Source organism: Paramisgurnus dabryanus, chromosome 20 (genome assembly GCF_030506205.2).
Source record: "Paramisgurnus dabryanus chromosome 20, PD_genome_1.1, whole genome shotgun sequence".
NCBI lineage: Eukaryota > Metazoa > Chordata > Actinopteri > Cypriniformes > Cobitidae > Paramisgurnus > Paramisgurnus dabryanus.
In genome coordinates this window covers 1,232,775-1,252,037 of record NC_133356.1, presented here as the reverse complement: position 1 = coordinate 1,252,037, position 19,263 = coordinate 1,232,775, and the positions used below count along the sequence as shown (strand labels likewise).

The following is a 19,263-nucleotide window of genomic DNA, read 5'->3' as shown; positions in this document are numbered from 1 at the left end:
AGCCCCTTTAAGAAACAAAGATTTTCATTTCTGTCTCTTTACTAACAATAAAAACATTTTATGAACTGTACATAAACACACTGTGCTGAAGACGCACACTTCTGTTGTTGTGTGACGAGCCAAAATGTACAAAGAAATGAGTCACCTGAAACAGAAAATAGCCAATTTGTAAAACTTCAAATGAAAGAGACAAAGCCGTTCTCATGATCCATGGGACGTTTCCCTATTTCACTTTATGCAGTAGTCTTGTCATCGATGATAATCAGCTGCTTTTGAGGACAGTTAGTGAGTCTTTCAAAACAATAAAAAGGACATTTAAAACCAAACTAAAAATCTTGTACTATAAAATTCATTTATAAATAGCTCTCCTCTACTGCGTTATTTCAATGTACACCGAGCCGTCGGTTAGTATAAAACAGATGAAGTCGAGTATAAAGATCACGATCGCCTGTCTCTCGAGTCTCTCTTGTGTTTATCATAATCTGAATCCCGTCTGTGTTTGTCTTTGTCCCGGTAATGGCCGCTGTGATGTCTCTCTCGGTGTCTCTCGTGCCTCTCGTCTTTCGAGCGCCGATCTTTGTGACTGTGGCTTCTTTCCCTGTGCTTCTCTCGATCCTTGTCGTGGTGCCTTTTTTTATGATGGTGTCTGTCGTAGTGGTCTCTGTCTTCCTTCCTGTAGGTCTCCTCTGAGCGTCTCGACGGCTTGTCGCCCACGTCACTGTAGCACTTCTCATCTTTTCTTACGGACGATGAGCTGGACTCAGGAAGCCTCGGGGTCTCGTACGTCATGGGTGGTCCGGGGAGCGTCTGAGGACGGACGATTTGAGGCCAAGGTGAAACGAGCATACGACTCTGAAGATCGCTCTGATGAAATATTTGAAGTGGGCCGGGTGGAAACGTGAAAGGAGGAGGAGCCTGTGGCTGAAGAGGTATGAAAGGGGCGGGGTTAATAGGAGGAGGGTAATTGTGCACCGGCGCAGGGTGATATTGATGTTTCGTGTGATATGAGGGAAAAACTGGTGATGGTGGTGGGGCTTGGCTTGCTGGATTGTAAGCCATAGGGTTAAAAGTATGAGTCCTGGATGGCTTGAGACCTTCGTTCTTCCCTGCAGATGAGATGGTGGTGATGGCTTGGATGTCCTCCACAGGTTTGCACTCTTGCGGGAGTTGTTGAATTACTTCAGTTGTTTCTTCTGAAGTATCTACTGGCGGTTGTGAGTCAGCTGGATCTTTTTCAGACGAAGCTTTCTTTAAAATACCAGAGGGAGATGACTTTAAAGTTGTAGTTGGACTTGATACAGTTTGGGTTTTGGGTACTGAAGGGTCACTGACAGATTCTTCAGATGCATTTGAAGCGCTGGTTTCTGTGGTTTCAGGAGCAGGTGGTGCAGCCGTGTCGCTTGTTACGTCAGTGCTGCCGGACTCCTCTTTGGGTTCAGTCGATGCTAAAGAGGAGAGGAAACTCTCGGTTGATACGTCCGCAGGTTTGTCGCTCAGAGATAAGAGAGTTTTCGGCTTCTCTTCAGAGCTGTTTTGTTGACTCGAGCTGGGTGGCGCTTGTTCAGTTTTAATGCTTTTGGAGTCTTTTTTCTTGATAATAAAGCGATCGAGTCTAGGAGCGGCACCTGGAGTTTTAGGACTGATCACCGGATGATTGTCAGCATCTGACGCTGTTGCGGTAGAGTCGGCTTTCACGCCGTCGCTCGAGGAGGTCGAGTTTCCGGGTAACTTAAGCACGCCGGGAAGAAAACGCAAAGAAACATTTTCATCCGTCTCCGTGTCCAATAGCGGCTCATCGACAACCGACTTAATCAAGTCTGCCGTGTCTTTTATATGCGAGGTCCCCATTACGCCAACGAAGCTTCGATCTACGTCCTGCACCACAGGAGACTTCTGCTTGTAGTCCACCTGAGTTTTGCTTTCCGTCAAGAAACTTGGAGGTTCACTGACATCGCTGGACAGGATTACTCCATAGTCCCTTTTGGGTCGCTGGCGAATGATCAGTCCAAGAAGAAGATTTGGACGATTGTTTTCCAGCCCTACAATGCAAGATTATGTAAAACATAGGTTAATATCTGATTTTGTTCAGATTTCACATATTAACCTGGAGAGAACGTGAGAAAGTCTTACCCGGACCGTCGAAGGGAACAATCTGGTGGGGTATTTTTTCCGTGGAGCCGAGAGGAATGAGATACATGTCTTTAACTTGTTTGCGATTGTTGGCTACAACGCCGTATCTTCTGCGGCTGCTAAAATAGGCGTATAGCAAAGTATACGAGATCTCGTCTTCCTCGGTGTCGGGGGCGAAACGAATAACGCAAATTTCCTGAAAATGACAAAGAAGATGAATCGCAATTAGAAATACGAGTGTCTAGATTTAAAAATGGAAGAAAAATTGGATAAACTATTCCCACCTTTGTCCCAGAGGCCCGAATTTTCTCAACATAGTCCCAGACTATTTGAGGGGAAATCCGTCCTCCTACTTGGATATTGTCAGGCAAATCCTGCAGATACAATAGGTACATTTATATGCAACCAAATAATCAGTTAGTAATCGTATTGATGGCTCAATCGTATTGAACAGCCTTCATGTAAACACCTTAATCAATACGATTAAGGACGATTGGATGCAAATTTGGATCAAATTGAAGGGGGTGGTGTACCCCGATCTGTGATCCGATCCGCAGGAGAAAAGTATGCAATAGCATCACGCATTAATAAGGTAACATTAATGGGGTCACGCGATGTACATTCTGCCGCGTTTATGTGTACTTTTAAAACATTAGGCTACTTAAAGTAATAAAATAGCATTGTGACTTATAAAAAGTGTGTTTTTATTACCTATATATGAAAACTTCTTAACAACTTTCTCCAACTCAGTTTTGACTTTTATCCAGAGATAAAGCATAAACTTGACGAGAGATGCGGTCCGCAGCGTAGGGTTGCCAAGTCCTCTGCTTTTTTCGAGTTTAGATTTGGGATACTGTTTGAACGGTTTCTACCAATTGTTTTATTTTCTTCAGATTAAAGATTAAATGATTTTGTTGCTTTGTTATTGGTCTTTCGGCTGTGAATAGTCATTGGGATGCTTTTGGGCTAGTTTGGAACGTCCATTCCGATTGTTTTAATACGCGAATCTGGCAACCCTGGCTGTGCGTTTGCACAGACTTTCATTTCGGATTCTTTATAATGTACATGTAAACGAACATTTGAATGAGATTGCAAAGTTTAGGGTGCATGTAAACATAGCCAATGAGAGTTTTTTTTATAAATATATTTAGGTATTCACCAGATGTAGGATGAATGCATTTATATATATATTGCCATTTACCTGTGTGAGGTGATCCAGTATTCCAGACACCGGATAAGCTTTTGTTAGAAACCTCGCCACAGCCGGCATGTCAACAAAACCACTCCACAGTGCCTCCAAATTGTTGAGAAACGTGGCTGTATCTTCTTTGCTACTCAGACTCTCTGACCTATAAAACGATTTTGTTAATTGTAAATGAAACTTTAATGAAGACCTGGAACTGATTTCTTAGGAGCGTTTTGGAAATCTCACCTGTTTTCTGGCAGGAAGTTGAGAAGTCCTTCCTCCATGGCTCTTAACGACAGGTCATCTATCAGAGCTGATGCAGATATTGGTGTGAATGGCAGAGGTTCATCTGTAGCACTAGACTGCCTCCTCACCACTGATGTTGACACTTTCACCACCTTTGTACTGGGTTCTTCTGAAGGCGGAGCCATACGGCCTGGACAGAAACAATATTTTACTTCAATAATAATTAAATTGATGCTATATAGCTCAGTGGTTAGCAGTGCAAAAGGTCATGGGTTCAAACCCAAGGAGCACACATACTGATAAAAGTCTTTGGATAAAAGCGTCTGCCTAAATATCAACAAATACTGAGGTGTATTTTAAGTTAGGGAAAGGGTTTTTACCTGTGCAGATTTTGCAGTTGAGGTCAAATAGATGAGACTTGTGCAAGCTGGTGGTATCCACAGATTTCTTAGGCTTTTCTTCTTTAATCTCGGGGGTTTTTTCCTCGTGCACTTCTGCTGCTTTCGGCACAGGCTCTGGCTGTCGACACACAAGAAACACTTAGAAAGCCAATCGACTGGTTCCTGATTGGATTAAATAACAAAGTCGAACAGATTGTAACAAAGTCCCAAATCTCACCTTAACCTCAATGGCCTCCGGTGCTTTGGCAGGCTCCTGGTTCTCAATTTCAATTTCTCCCTTATGGGTGATTTTAGTAATGGGACGTCTCTCTACTTCTCGCTGCTCTTTCTCAATCATTTCAATCGTCTGTCGACAGAAACATCACTAGGGTCAATGACGGCTGAATCGTTGCAAAAACAGAGCTATGCATCTGGTGTCACATTATAGGTAATTGGTTAAAATGCACTTGAAAAAACTCTAAAATTAACCTTTTGAAAGGTTAAAATAATGTATAATAAGTATATTGAAGCATTGTGCATGTGAAGGTTTTACTGACATGTCGATTCTCTCTTTGTCTCCAAGCAGCGAGTTCCTTTGAGGCCAGCTCTTCTGCAGTCATTCGCACTAAATCTGCTGGGGAAACTTCTCCCTTGAGCACACGCTTGAATAACACCTGCAAATATTCACATTAACAGAGCATTATGTTATAAAAATACATTTAAACATCTTTTATTATTCATATCAAAGTCTGTTCATATACTTGCATTATTTTTTCCATCTTTCAGGTTGAAAGTCAAACTTCTGTATTTATTTTTGTATTTGCTGTCAACGCCCTGAAAGAGAGCAAAAAGCTCTTTCTCTGTCCTCCTGGCCAACTCAGCAGGCTTCTCCGATGAAACCTTCAAATCAGACTCCTTTAGACTACAAGATAAGAGGTTAAACATTTAGCCAGAAGATAAACGGTCAAAAACATGTATTTAAATTTAATTCAATCTCCATGCACCGTTTCAGAAGTATCTCTTCCAGTGAATCTCGAACGCTGCGTCTGATTTGTCCGGTGGACGGCTTCTTTGAGCTCGTGTGAGACACTTTCACTTTCTTGTGCTCGTGCTTTACGTTGGGTCCTGCAACGAGTCAACTCAAGACATTCAGGGCTCAAATACTGAAATATTATTTCATTATCAAGTACATGAGAGCAATGAAAATATCCATACCGCTTTTCTGGGCCGATTCTTCCGATGGTCGTCGGTCTCCAACGTCCTGTTAAAAAAAAAACATGAATGCTTTTTGTCTGTGATGCAGTCCAGTGAAGTGCAATGCACTGTGCCACATGATCCAAAGTAAAGTGAATCGATGTGGCTTTATCAGTGGTAGCTGAAGGTTTGTTTTTGGTGAGTGTGGATCATTTGAACACACATGTGAAGAACAAACTGAGTGAAAATCATCTGACCCCTCCACACCCATGTGGAAAAACAAAGAATGGCAGATATACAGACCTATTTATAGACAGACGGTGGCTACCACACAAATCGAAAGCTATATCAGAAAGGACAGAAGTATAAAATGTGACCACTTTGTAAAACGGTCAGAAGCAATCATCAATTTGTTTTATTTGATTTCATTTACGTAAAAGATTTGCATCACATTAAAGATATTAGTGTATATTTATTAAGTTAATATATCAAATGTATCAGATCGAATGTATGTTAGATCTACCCTGTAGGCTGTTCATATCCTGACACGCACCTCTCCAAAAACTTAACTACGCATCACTTATACACAGACCACGAGTGCTGTCATTGGTCTGCTAGAACCCCTTGCTCAGGTAAAAAAAAATCTGCATCTTATTTTGCAAACAATGTCAACAAAGTAAAAAGTATAACCAGGGTTCCCACACCTTAGTTAACTTCAAATTCAAGGACCTTTCAAGGACTTTCCAGGTCCAATACCCTCAAATTCAAGGACTAAATGTGGGGACACATTTCAAGTGACAGCAAGGTTACATCGTGTTACCTTTTAAGATACAATGTTACAGTTCCCTTTTGAGGGAACTCGCGCTGCGTCACTGCGGTGACACTTTGGGGACGCCTCCAGGGGTAAGTGTGTCTGAATGTGTATATCAAATTCAACCAATGGTGAAGCTTAACGACAAAGACAGGGTGACACGGGAGCCAGGAAGTATATCGCTATCTGAAATATTGCCAAAGACGGCGTTACAGGGATGCAGGAAGTATGACAAGGGAGACGCAGCGTCTCGTTTCCTTCTCAGGGAACAACAGTTACATACGTAACCCAAACATTTTAATGTTATCTTAGTTTAAAATGCTTTTAGTGTTAAGTTACAGTATCCACAAACAAAAAAAATCCTCAATACAACTACAAACTCAGCAACACAAGTTTAATTTAAACCTGACTTGTATTAAACGCAGACCTTACTTTATCATAAATAAGAAGACAGCCGAATATCTTCATTTAAAGTCCTCACACAGCCATTCTTGTATAAGTGCATGCATACTGTTTACCTATGACTGTCATCTTTACTTTGTGAAACTGGACTTGTTTACCTTTCGGAAGGGTCGAATTCCTCCTGCAGTGAGCGTCTGCTGGGGTCTCTGTTTCTGTGATAGTTTATCATCTGACTGATCTGTGCTCTGACCGCCGCTCTTCTCGTCCTCTTCTGCGCAGCATTTCAAACACACATACTCCTGATCTTCCTTCTCCATCTGCTGAACTTTAACCAGATCCAGACCCACACAATCCCCATGAAACCAGTCATCACAGCGGCCGCAGCCCACCATAAACCTGTTCAAACCACAAGAGAAAATTAAACTCAGAAGCCACTTTCAGCACACTTGGACACTTTCTATAAAACCAGTCGACAGTAAATGTGATGAAGTACGTACATGTGTCTTGTTATTTTGCAAATATGTGAGCCCTTCTAGTAAAAGCGAGAAGTAAACGTCCTACCTGTTGTTGTGAGGTTTCTTGCATAATCCACAGTGCTTGCTGGGATCCCACACAGCATCAGTTTCAGGTGTAGGGTCGCCCTCGCTCTCCTTCTTCACCACAGGGGCGTTATCAGGAATAAACAGCTGCGGTTCTTCTATTGAGATACTTCGAGAATTTCTACTTTTGTGTCTTTGCTGGATCTTCTCTGGCTTTTTGATCTTCATCTTTTCTGACTCCTCATCTGCCTGGTTGTTTGTCACTGGTGAGTTAGTTTTGTTCACCGGTGAGGAAGGAATCTGTGGTTTTTTTGAAGGTTGAGGAGATTTATTTAGGACAGGCTTGACACCAGGGCCAGAATCTGAAGATTTTCTGTTTTCTTTTAGTTTTCCACCGACGGTCGGAGATGTCGGGACAGGTGGGCTCATGGGTGGATGCACAGGATGTCCATCTTGAACCTTCTGTACTTTTGAAGGTTTTGAAGCGAGAGGTCCTCCTGGGCGTTTCAAGCCTGCTTTAACAGGTTTCCCTTTGTGACCCTGAAGGTTTTCTGGTCGACCCACGTGTATTTTTTTGTCTCTGGGATGAAGGGATCTCTTCTGTAAGAGGCTTGGTCTGCTAAGATGAGACTGCTTGGCAGCTGACACCGTCGGCTTGGGTTTCAGTAGTTTTTTGACCGTAGGCTGAACTGCTGTGCCGTTTTTATTTCGAGATTTTTGTGCTCTTAGCTTTTGGGTTTTCACTTGGTCATTGGTTTTGGTTTCTACCGGTGCTGTGTTTTCCACACTAGGCTTGAATGGCGTAGTGCTGTTGGGTTCTTGTACTTCATTTGGGTTCACATAAGGTCCAAAATCCGTTGGCATGTCATCGCAACTGGCCTGGCCGACGCTAACTTCTCCAGCAACCTCTTGTGTGAAACTTTCAACTTCTTCCGTGTTGGCATTCTGAGTTTGTCCCAAATCAAAACCGATACCATCGACGGTCACGGAATCATCCTGGAATCCCAGGGACTGTAGAGCGCTCGCGTTAAATGATCCAAATGTTTGAGAGGGTCCCGGGAGAAGTTCAATTTTATATCCCCCCACTGTAACAGTTAATCTGCGTAACACGACCACTGGATTCATCGACGAGTCCACCTCATGGATTTTAAATCGTCGACGGAGCAGAGCTTCCCTTTTTTCCTCTAAACTTTCATCTCTCTCTGATGTCGACTCTTGTTTGTTCTGTGCTGCTTTACGTGGCGGTCCTGAACGTCTGCCCGGTGCACCTCTGACTCTACCCCGGCTTGCTGAAAAAACAACATCTGGGTGAACTCACATTGATAGTTACAAAAAATAGATGAGCAGTCAAACTAGACAGTCCTTCCAGAACAAGTTTTTTTGTGATTGTTGCAAGCAAAAATCCTTGATCTTGTGGCACATTTTCTTAAAACTTTTAAAAACTTTAAAAACTGAACTTGCAAAAACTTTTGCGGCTAAAAAATACAGCCCCTGCATAAATATGCGGACTTTGAAAGTAAATGTATTAGTTGGGTGTGTAAGTTACCAAATCCAATCTTACATTATTTTATTCTCTGTTTCCCCTGCTCCATTTCAAGCTATATTATGAACATAGTCTAGGATACATGGAGGTATTCAATTTTGTTAGTAATAGAAGAGTGTAGTATGTTATTCTCCAATTACTAACTATAGACTAGTATTAGCGTGATAAAAGTTGATGAAGACCCCTGCAAAACATTTTAAAGGTAAGTTGTAAATGAATTCATCCATTATGTTATCTGCACCTGTTTGTTTTCTCTGTAGTTGACTTGCATTCCTCCTCCTGCCCTGTGGGAAGCTGGATTCACTGTGTTCACCGTCTGATGGACCCTGTGTAACACCTGCCGTTGTCATGTCTTGATTTGCATCTGCAATACATGAAGCCAAAGCAGGTTATTAAGCGCTTTATTTGCTGTCTATGTTCATTTATACAAAAAAAACTTTTACAGACGATGAAAACAATAACTATACCTGTTGAGCTTCCAAGCTTAAAAGTAACATCTTCATTTTCTAAAAAATGAAACTGGGTACTAGCGGATCCAAACATGGGGTCTTTGTCACTAAGCATGTTCTTCAGCGAATTTTCGGGTTGGCTACGACCCGGATCAAATTCCTCACTCGCTTCACATTCCAGGTTTTGTCCGAGCAACAAGGAATCATCCAGCTGGTCACTTGGAATCAGATGATTGAATGTGCCACCAACGATATCCATGAATGCCTGAACTCTGCTGTTTGCTCTGGAAGAAAAAAATCAAAAGACGCAAGATTATGTAAATATAAAAGCTACGTTTCTTCAAAATCAAACAGGCATGCCTAAAATTCATCAATGTGTGAAAATAATGAGGTATTAATGTCCAGTATGTTTTCTTATGCTGACTAAAGCCTCTGGGTTTAAACCTAGGCTGTTGGTTAAAAAAAAATAACATTGATGACAGATTTTAACCCCTTCACGAGATAGCAAATGCTATGATAATTTTGTGACTGTTTTGATGGACAACTTTACAACACTGTTTTTATATAGTAATACGTTATTAAAATATAAAAATAAGTGTCAATTTTCTTGATCTGTCTTGCAAAGTTTTTTATTGATAAAGATGGTACAAGTCAAAGCCCAACTTTAATCAGTGGTTAAATGAGTTTAAACTTATATACAAATTCTTAAAATTGGTTAAAAATAAGAAAGCCCTTACATTGATTTTACTTTTTGATAAATATAAGCTAAATTTAGTAAGCCTCTCTTTTTGTGATATTTATTATTTATTTATTTATTTGTACTATACTTTGTTAAAGTTGAGTTTGTGCTCTTATTTGGTATTTTTGTAATTTCCAATGACTGGTATGCTGTCAACCAAAGGCTGATTAATACTTATATATTCATTGTTGTAATTGTATGCCTGGATTGTTTGTGAAGTTGAAGTAATTATTTAAAAAAAAAAACATTAAGTGTCCAATGCATGCATTATTCAATAAACACACTTCATATTCATACTCACTATTTTAATTAAGTAGGTAATGTTACTTTAGTGGCATGATTGTGTGTACTACTTTTGCCAAAGCATTATACATGAAACAAGAAACCTATAATAACACAATAATAACAAACATTAAGGTGAAATTAAGCGAAGGTGCTGAGTGATGCTCTCTGTAACGTTACTGTATGACATTTATTCACACTGTATGCCCTAAACGCTCATAAAGCCAAAGCATTGTTAGATTTGACTGATCTGGGTGACCGAATGTGTCTAACGTTACTGTTTTTATTTTGACTTAGACCAGCTCACGTGCACCAACATCTAGCGCGTGCGGGCCTTAAGAGCTCAGCACAAACATAAGTTACTTGAACCCAGGCTGGATGCACAAAATACCGATTTTACAATGTTTTGCAAAAGATGCATTCGTAACCACAACAAAGCACGATGTTAAATTCGTCCAGTAAACAAACACAACAGTGCGCTTACGCGAACCCCGGGAGCCTTCATAAGCCAACGTGCATCACGGTAGCATATTTAACGCACTTACGTCAAAAAATGACGCTTGCATTGCGATCAAGACCGCCTCAGATGTTGCATAACGATAACGAATCGGTTTTTGCACAAACTTGTCCCGAGTTTGGAGTAGCGTCGCGTGCAACCCAGGAAGGCCTCGATGTAAACGACCGAAGCGCGTGCACGCCCACCCCAAGCGAGATAATGGATAAAATACTTACCCTGCGTGTCAATGTGGTCGAAAAGCCAACGCATAATTGAAGAAGGGTTTGTGCTATCGATTGCAGTGGTGAGAGGCCATAGGGGATTCCGTTGTCGTTAATGTCGTTGCCTTTTCCGCTTTGGCTCTGCGGTGGGACACGCAAGTAGTACTTCCTGTTGACCCTCAAACAGCCCGTAAGACGAAACGTCTGCCGGCAGGGGGCGCTGCGTCCATTCAATTTAAACTGCTCAAATGAAATCGTTTGTAGGGACTGCAAAATATTAAGGGTAAAATAAAATGTATTTTATTTAACTTCTTCCAAATGAAAATCAGAAAGGGCCAACAATAATAATTAAAATAAAAACAATGAAAATGTGAAAATAAAAGATAACGAATATAAAATCTTGATTCTCAAGCGTTTTAAATGCTAAATTCCAGAAACATAAATCAACCAAAGCGTTATTAAAATATTGCAAAGAGTTATTGAAATTATTCAGAGAATTAGTATACCCGTGTTAACTAAATACTATTCAAGATATAGTAATACTAAATGTGTCATTTTGCAAAATGCCATTTATATTAATTAGGTTATTGTTTAGTATTTTGTATTACGACAATCCGTGATTCCTTAGACTAGGGGTGGGCATTCCTGGTCCTGGAGGGCAACAGTCCTGCAGAGTTTAGCACTTAGTATTTGTTTATATATATATCAGAGGTTGCGTTTATAAAATGTATAAAATACATGTAAAATTATATATAATTTTAGTGCTATGAAACAAATCAGTATATAAAAACGACTGGCAGTATGCCACTCTATTAAAAAAAATTATTAAAAACAACTTTAGACTAAACATTTATGTACTAAATGAAATCTGTTGAGAAATGTAATAGTTGTGTTTTATATTTGAAAAGCGCAGCTCCATCGTTTACTCTCATTTGTTTGCAGGCTGCTCTTGCCACATCTAATATGGCGGCGCTGCTGACGTATGAAAGCTTCGGAACAAAGCGACTAATGCACGGTCTAGGTATTTCTTTCGAGTTTTGGTAAATCTTGAGGTGTGGCAAACACGCTTTAGACACAGTATTTTAAACAAGCAGTATACAAGACCGAGATTAACTAGTAGGCTATAACTGATAAGAATTTTCGAAATCATGTCAAAAGGTAAGGCTAAACTAAAGTAGCTCAAGTCATAAACAGCAAAACAAAGATAGGCTATGTAGCCTACTAACTTCCGCCTTTAATATCGTTCTTATTTTCATGTTCAGGACTATACACTTTTATTGGACTAACAACAGTTGGTGCTGGTAAGTTCCCGCATTTTAATCAAATCATCAAATACAGAAAGTATGATTCTCAGTGTTATGTTGTGTGTGTGAATCAGTCGGTTCGGCTGTGTTGGCCCCAGTGGCGCTCGCCGCAGCCGGATTCACCTCAGCCGGTATAGCCGCTGGTTCACTGGGGGCCAGTATGATGTCATCAGCGGCCATCGCTAACGGAGGTGCCGTTGCTGCTGGAAGTTTGGTCGCGCTCCTGCAGTCAGCAGGTACATGTATCACTATTTTAGCGGGTTTAGGTGCTTTAATACGTAGAAACACACATGTAATTATAATTATTTCACAATGTATGCAATAAGTAACTTTATAAAATGTTAGACTATTAATCAAACTATAACCAAAAAACAACTTGTAAAAATATGGTAACCACACACCACAGTAACCAATATAACCATGGTGTTTATAGGGAAACAGCAATTATACAAATTGTAACTAATCCATCAAAATATGGTTAATGGTTAAGATCTTTTTTTTTCGCCTAGGAGTTTGTTCAACCCCTAGGGACTGAGCTGACATTGGCTTAACTTAATACTCTTTTCTATATGTTACATTATTACTATGCTCACTAGTATGGTTTAATCTTAATCCCATTGTGAAAAGCACCAAATAAATAGGCCTACAATTGAATTGAATAAAACCTTTGATAATTTTCATGGAGAATTTCTTATTTATTGTACAGAAAGGTTGTATTCTCCTATGTATTTAAACTTGATTAGATTATGACTTGGTTTCTTCATTTAGGTATTTGGGATAGGCAAGATATTTCTTTATTGTGACGTATGTCAATGTTCTCCCTTATTAGGTGCTGCTGGGCTGTCTGCAGGTGCAACAGCAGGTGTGGCATCTGTGGGCGGAGCTACTGGCGCTGTTTTGGGAGGGGCTCTGAAATTGTTAAAAAACATGAGAAAATAAGATGAAGAACAAAGTCAGCTGTTTTGAAAGGCCTTGCTCGTGTTGTGTTTGTGTGGCCCTGCATTTTTGTCTGCAATAAATGAATACTTTTTTCATGCCATTCCACTCTTTTTCATCAAATGTTACAGGGTTGTTCTAAAACTGAACTCTGATGTAACCTGACAAGAAAGCAGATCGTGCTAAAATATTTAGGACTACTATGTTTTTGACTACAATTTTGGTAGTTATCCTGGCTGCCACATATACCTTTTGGAGAACCCTTTCAGTTTCCTGTAAATTACTAATAACAAGGCAGTATTATCCCCTACTGACATCACAAGGGGAGACAAATTTCAATTAACAATTGTTTTCATGTTTGCAGAGAATGGTTTACCAAAAGCAAGTTACTGGGTTGATATTTTTTTACATTTTCTAGGTTAATAAAGCACTTGGGACCCAATTATAGCACTTAAATATGGAAACCAGTCTGATTTTCATAATCTGTCCCCTTTAAACATTTTTAAAAGAGTTTGTTGACATTAAATGTCTTTAGGAAGTTAGAGGCTCGTAATGGTGTGATTTCCTGAAACGGTTTTGTTTTGTGCTTGTATGTATTGTCATCGACAGTAAACTCACTGTTATCAGTTTTGTTTTGTGCTTGTTATAAATCAGTGTTCTTTCTGTAGGCTATATTAAAATTGATTATTTTTGTCTTGTAATCCTGCAATATGAAACTTTTTTTAACAGAGTTTGTTGTCTCCCTCAAATGTCTTTAGGAAGATTGATAGGACCTGAGTTTGTTACGTGATTTCCTGAAAACGGTTTCAGTTGTGTTTTGTGCTTGGAACCGATTCTTTGGGAAGATTTATTTTAATGAACCAGTTAAATTTTTAGGTCTAAACTGATCGTAGTGGTTAATGAAATACAAAAAGGAAAAGCAGACATTATTAGTCATGATTATATTGCTCTTGATCTCATTTTGAGTCGGAGTAACAAACTGAGTTCCAACAGTCACCATTTGACTCGATTAAACGATTCAATACGATTTGTTCACTGACTCACTGAAAAGAACCCCAACCGCCGAGTTTACGCATTCCGCCATTAAGCACGCTTGAGATTGGATTTTGCAGCAGACTTTACGCAAACAGGCGAATATTTTATTAACATAAAGTTTAGGACCTTGAGAGGACATAATGCCACGCAGACGCGGTAAGCAGTTTAACCCGTTGTGTTTTGGTTCAGCTAAAAAAAATATTTACAAGCTTGATAGAGCCTAACAGTTCAACTTTATTTCGAGGATTGTTCACCATTATTGGAGTCGCGGCTGGCGCAGGTAAAGTTTTTTATTATTATTATTATTTAAATGAAAACCTACATTATAATTTAAATGCTTATATTATATTAAAATGTGGTGTTTGTGTGCATTAGTTGGTGCCGTTGTTTTGGCCCCAGTGGCGCTCACCGCAGCCGGATTCACCTCAGCCGGTATAGCCGCTGGTTCACTGGGGGCCAGTATGATGTCATCAGCGGCCATCGCTAACGGAGGTGGAGTTGCTGCTGGAAGTTTGGTCGCCATCCTTCAGTCCGCAGGTCCTTAAGTATTTTATAAAATATTTAATATGAAACACACTAGGAGTCCTGTTTCTTTACAGAAAGCATTTAGCATTAGAATTGCCCTCCTGTATGAAACAAAAGAGTGATGTTGATCTGTTGTATTGCTGCCTGTTTGTGATACATTAGAGGCGAAACTGTATCCCCAAATGTGTCTTTTTTTATGTCTACCCGCTCAGGTGCTGTTGGGTTGTCTACGGCAGCGACAGCAGCAGTGGCGTCTGTGGGTGGAGCAGCAGGTGCTGTAATAGGTGGAGCTGCAGATTTGTTGTCTTCCTCAAAATCCCCTAAATCTCGTCCCAAGAAGTCATCTTCAGATGAAGATTCTGATGAAGAGGAATTGGATAATGAAGTCCAAATTGAGTCTAAAAAGCTTATACCACATTATTTCTAGTCCAGAAAGTCAACTTGCCGGCATCTTAAAAACAAATGATTTTTTTTTAAATGTTTACATTAAATATTTTGTGTGCCAAGTGTAATAGGCTGTGTCTTTTCTGTTATCTAACTCAAAATCAGCATAAGCAATACTAACAATAAAATGTGCAGGAGGAGAAAAGCACACACAGACCTTCAATAAGTCCTCGAATCACTTCAGCTGTTATTTTAACATCACAAGCGTTGGATTGTCTGTTGCAGGTCAGGCCACTGTGGGTGCTATGGGGGCTTCCATGGGTGCAGTTGCAATCAATCAATGCTTAGTAACAGCACTGTGTAACTGAGCTTTGTTGTTTTTATCAAATTATTTAAATAAAATGCACTTTAAATATAAATAAAATATGAAAATAACGTTATTACTCAAAAGAGATCTTTAAATCATCAAGAAATCTTCCTGGAGTAATGGAAATGTGTATTAAAATGTTATATTTAATGTTGAATCTTTGTCACCACATTAAATACATCTTGTTGCTTACTTAAGAGTCATGATGTTGTGTTGGTTTCTTCTTTAATGATTAAATGAATAAATTAAATAATAATAAACAGAAAGTAAACATCAAACAGTCAGACACATGAATGCAGCAGCCTTGTTTATTGCAGTCAATGTCTTTTTATGAAAGAATGCATGACTCGATTAAATAACCCAAAATAAATTAGAGTACAAGCAATGATTAGCATTTTTATCAGCTTTTTTCTCTCATTAAGGTAATGCTGTGGTAAAACAATAGTTACATTTCTTGTTCAACACCTGCAGTGTTGCGCGTTTTTAACAAGATTTTGGTTTTAAAGACTTCGGTTTAGCCTGACTCGAGATTTCCGGGAAGCCGCTTAAGTTTCAGTTCTGTTTTTGTCATAGAAACTCCGAACCGATTCTTTTGGGCGATTCATTTGATTGAACCGGTTAAACGAACGATTCGGTTCTTATTCAGAATGATTTGCGAACAGATCTCAGCACAGTTGCCCAATGCAAGGACAAAAATACAAACACTGCATAGTAGTGCTAAGTGTACAAATTGTAACATGAATTTTATTTGTATTACTACATTTATTCACCATACTAACTTTATACTAAGACCTAACTTAAGTCATACCTAATGTGTGTATTACTTTAAGGGGCCTTTTCACCATCCACATGTGTCTTATATTTTACATTTACTATTTGTTCCTTGTCATCACATTAAAATAGGCTACATCTTGTTGCTTCTTTGTGATGCTGTGTTGATAGCTTACTTAATTACTAAAAAACATAAATATGAAAGAAAATGAATATTTGGTGAAAATGTGAACTATGTTAGCAATTGTACATATTGGGCTAATTATTGCAAAAAAAATCATACAGTTGTGTATTGCAGTCAGTGTCCTCTTTAAATGAATGCATGTTAAATAAAGGAGGCGTGGGACAGAAGACAGCCCAGAAAACATTACAACGCACACAAAGACAACAGGTATTTCTTCTTAGTCATCTTGCTTATTCAAGGATCGACCCTGAAACAGCTTAGCTGAATTATTATTATAAAACACAGAACAGTTGTCATAGACACCACATTATTGTTATTTGTGTTATTTTACCATAACTACAAGCAAATCTTACTGTAAGATATTAAAAATCACACTGTTGCCAATGGTCGTCTGTTATTCACTGACATATCTTTCAATGTTTAATCTTGATCTAAAATAAATAAAAAAGTTATTTAATATATAGAATTTTCATAAATTATTTGATTCTTCATGTAACTTTTAAGCATATAAATAATTTCAAAGGTATAATACTGTGTGTTCAGGACAAAAGTAAAATGTTATCAATAACGAAAAGGACCGGAGCTATAATACACCCACCAGATTTCACAAATTCGGACATGTATATATATATATATATATATATATATATATATATATATATATATATATATATATATATATATATATATATATGTATATATATAAGATATTTATTTATTTATTTATTTATTTATTTATTTATTTATTTATTTATAAAGATATGTCAGTACAAGATGTTGTTAAATTAATTACACCCACCACTGTCCACCATAATCCAGTTCCCATAAAGTTTCTTCTGAAAAGGTGAAGGAACAAAGTGACTCTGCAATCTAGAGAGTTGGTGAATATCTGACTCTTTGTGTTTAGTGACCCTTATAAAATTCAACAGAATCAAATAATAATTTGCAATTGCCCAACAAATTATTATTTTATTGCCTAGTTGTGTTATTGTCTGTAATGTGCTGTATGTCCAAACATGAGATAAGTGCAGATAGAGAAGTTGATACAAACATGAAACACTGCAAACACAGCAACTACATTCAATAACCAACAAGACCACAACATCAGACATCCATAGACATTCTCTAAAACAGCACAGGATATCTGTAGTATGTAGTATGCACACTCTGTGTGGTGTTCTGTAGCCTATAACTGCATATCGCTCACTTAATTAGACATACATTATAATGATGCCATCTGACAATAATGTAGCACAGTTTAAAATGTTTATTGTTGCATAGGATGCATACTCACTGCTTCACATATACTGTTGTTTAAATGCATTATAGAGTTTATTTTATTCATTATTTCTCCAGTCATCTACTGTTGAGGTGAAACCCAAGAGATTTGGGCTCAGTTTGAGTGTCCAGAGGAGGTACTGTAGGGTGGGTTTCAGTTATAACAGCAGGCCGTCTCCTGCAGCTGTATGCAGGTCAGTGAATCTCCACTAGAGGGCGGTGTTGATGTGTTAGTCTGATCCCTGATCTGCTGTTAATATCCTCCAAAACTATGATGCTCTGAAAGGTAAAAAGAGGTGAAGTGGATGTATTGATCTTCACTGGAGACTAAATGAGTCTCAGTCAGTGTTACATACAACAATCTGTATAACAAATGAAATCACGTGGACAAAACTCACACTTCTTATTGGACTGAACTGATTCTCCAGGTTATATTTCAGCTTATAATGAGGTAAAGGAATAAGAAATTATATCTTGTGTAAGTTAATTCAAACATTGTTGGGCTGTCAGAGTTTTTGCATATTAGTTATAATCTACTAACTTAACAATATACTTAAGATATTGAGATTTTTAAACAAATAGTAATGTGCACAAACAATTTAGATATGAACATAAATCCTCTTTCTCAGCTTCACTTTAATTGTGTTTTAATGACTTCACAAATAGTTGGTATAATTAAAATGATCAAACATTTATACAAACAAATATACAAATAGCACTTCGACACAAATAGTTAAAGTGATACTTCGGCCAAAAATGATATTAAACCCATGATTGACTCACCCCAAGCTGTCCGAGATGCATATGTCCTTCATTTTTCATATTTTCAGTTATTTTATTCTAGAAAATGCTTTTATTTTAGGCGGCGTTACCGAAAGCTAGTTAAGTTCATTTATAAAGTTTTAAATATGAATATTTCTACAACACCACACGGATTAACCTCAGAAGGCCTTTGTTTATCATCCTGGAGCCGTTTGGTTTTATTTTGTGAAGGATGGATGCACATTTTTTGTACTTGAAGGAGTGGACAATGTTACATCTAAGATATTTTCGAAAATGTGTTCGTCTGAAAAACTATGGACATATGCATCTCGGACGGCTTGAGGGTGCATGAGTAAATCATGGGTTTAATATCATTTTTGGCCAAACTATCCGTTTTAAACAAATAATAAAGCTAAAATACTGGTGATAAAATACTTTTTCTTGTATACATTACAGCTTTTTTATTTCTCTCTAGGTTTGTCTGGTGTGTCATTGATAGATTTTAGAGCCGAACTCTGCTTTATTGGCCATGTTGGTCGGGTAGTTAGAATAGTTTGGCTTGATCCCTTTGACTTTTGCCCCTCTTCATTTTGCAGAGGTCATTGCTCATGACCTCATCCAGAACAAGAATCAATCTGATCTCTACCGTCCTGTAAAGAGCCTTGATGAGAAGTTAATGAACATCCGTGTTGTGTCTTTAGATTGAAGTGTAGAAGATCAAGAGAAAAGTATCAGAAACTTTCATTTCATTGTATGATGTGTTACACTATAAAAAATCTAAACTTAAAAAATTACTTCAATTGGTAACACCTAAAAAACTTATTTTTTTCTCCTAAAGTGAAACTAAAGTGACATTTTAATTTGAAAAAAAAGCAAAAAACAAACAAATTTGGTGTTACCAATTGAAATAATTTGATCAGGTTGAAATGATTGACAGCTACTATACTAATAAGAACATTGATGATTCCTGCTACTGATATCTCAGTGTCATGTTGATATAAAGAGAGATCATTTAGATGACAGATGGGTGATTGGGCTAACAAAATAGTTAAGATAGTAATTGGGTGATCTATTCATTCAAATGAATTACACTAGTACT

The 19,263-nt window shown here is 38.3% G+C and overlaps 1 protein-coding gene across 1 annotated transcript; it reads right to left on the bottom strand.

The window, feature by feature from the left end:
* Positions 1-6: 6 nt before the first annotated feature.
* phf3 (PHD finger protein 3) lies at positions 7-11,137 on the bottom strand. Its single transcript, XM_065296007.2, has 16 exons — positions 10,634-11,137; positions 8,899-9,164; positions 8,673-8,795; positions 6,911-8,177; positions 6,508-6,745; positions 5,158-5,203; positions 4,947-5,067; positions 4,708-4,864; positions 4,500-4,616; positions 4,181-4,309; positions 3,943-4,081; positions 3,563-3,752; positions 3,332-3,479; positions 2,415-2,504; positions 2,131-2,326; positions 7-2,039 (listed from the first exon to the last, which is right to left on the bottom strand). Exons 2-16 carry the CDS (start codon positions 9,137-9,139, stop codon positions 439-441), a joined length of 4,803 nt encoding a protein of 1,600 aa, XP_065152079.1. The 5' UTR covers positions 9,140-9,164; positions 10,634-11,137; the 3' UTR covers positions 7-438.
* Between the last annotated feature and the right edge of the window lie 8,126 nt (positions 11,138-19,263).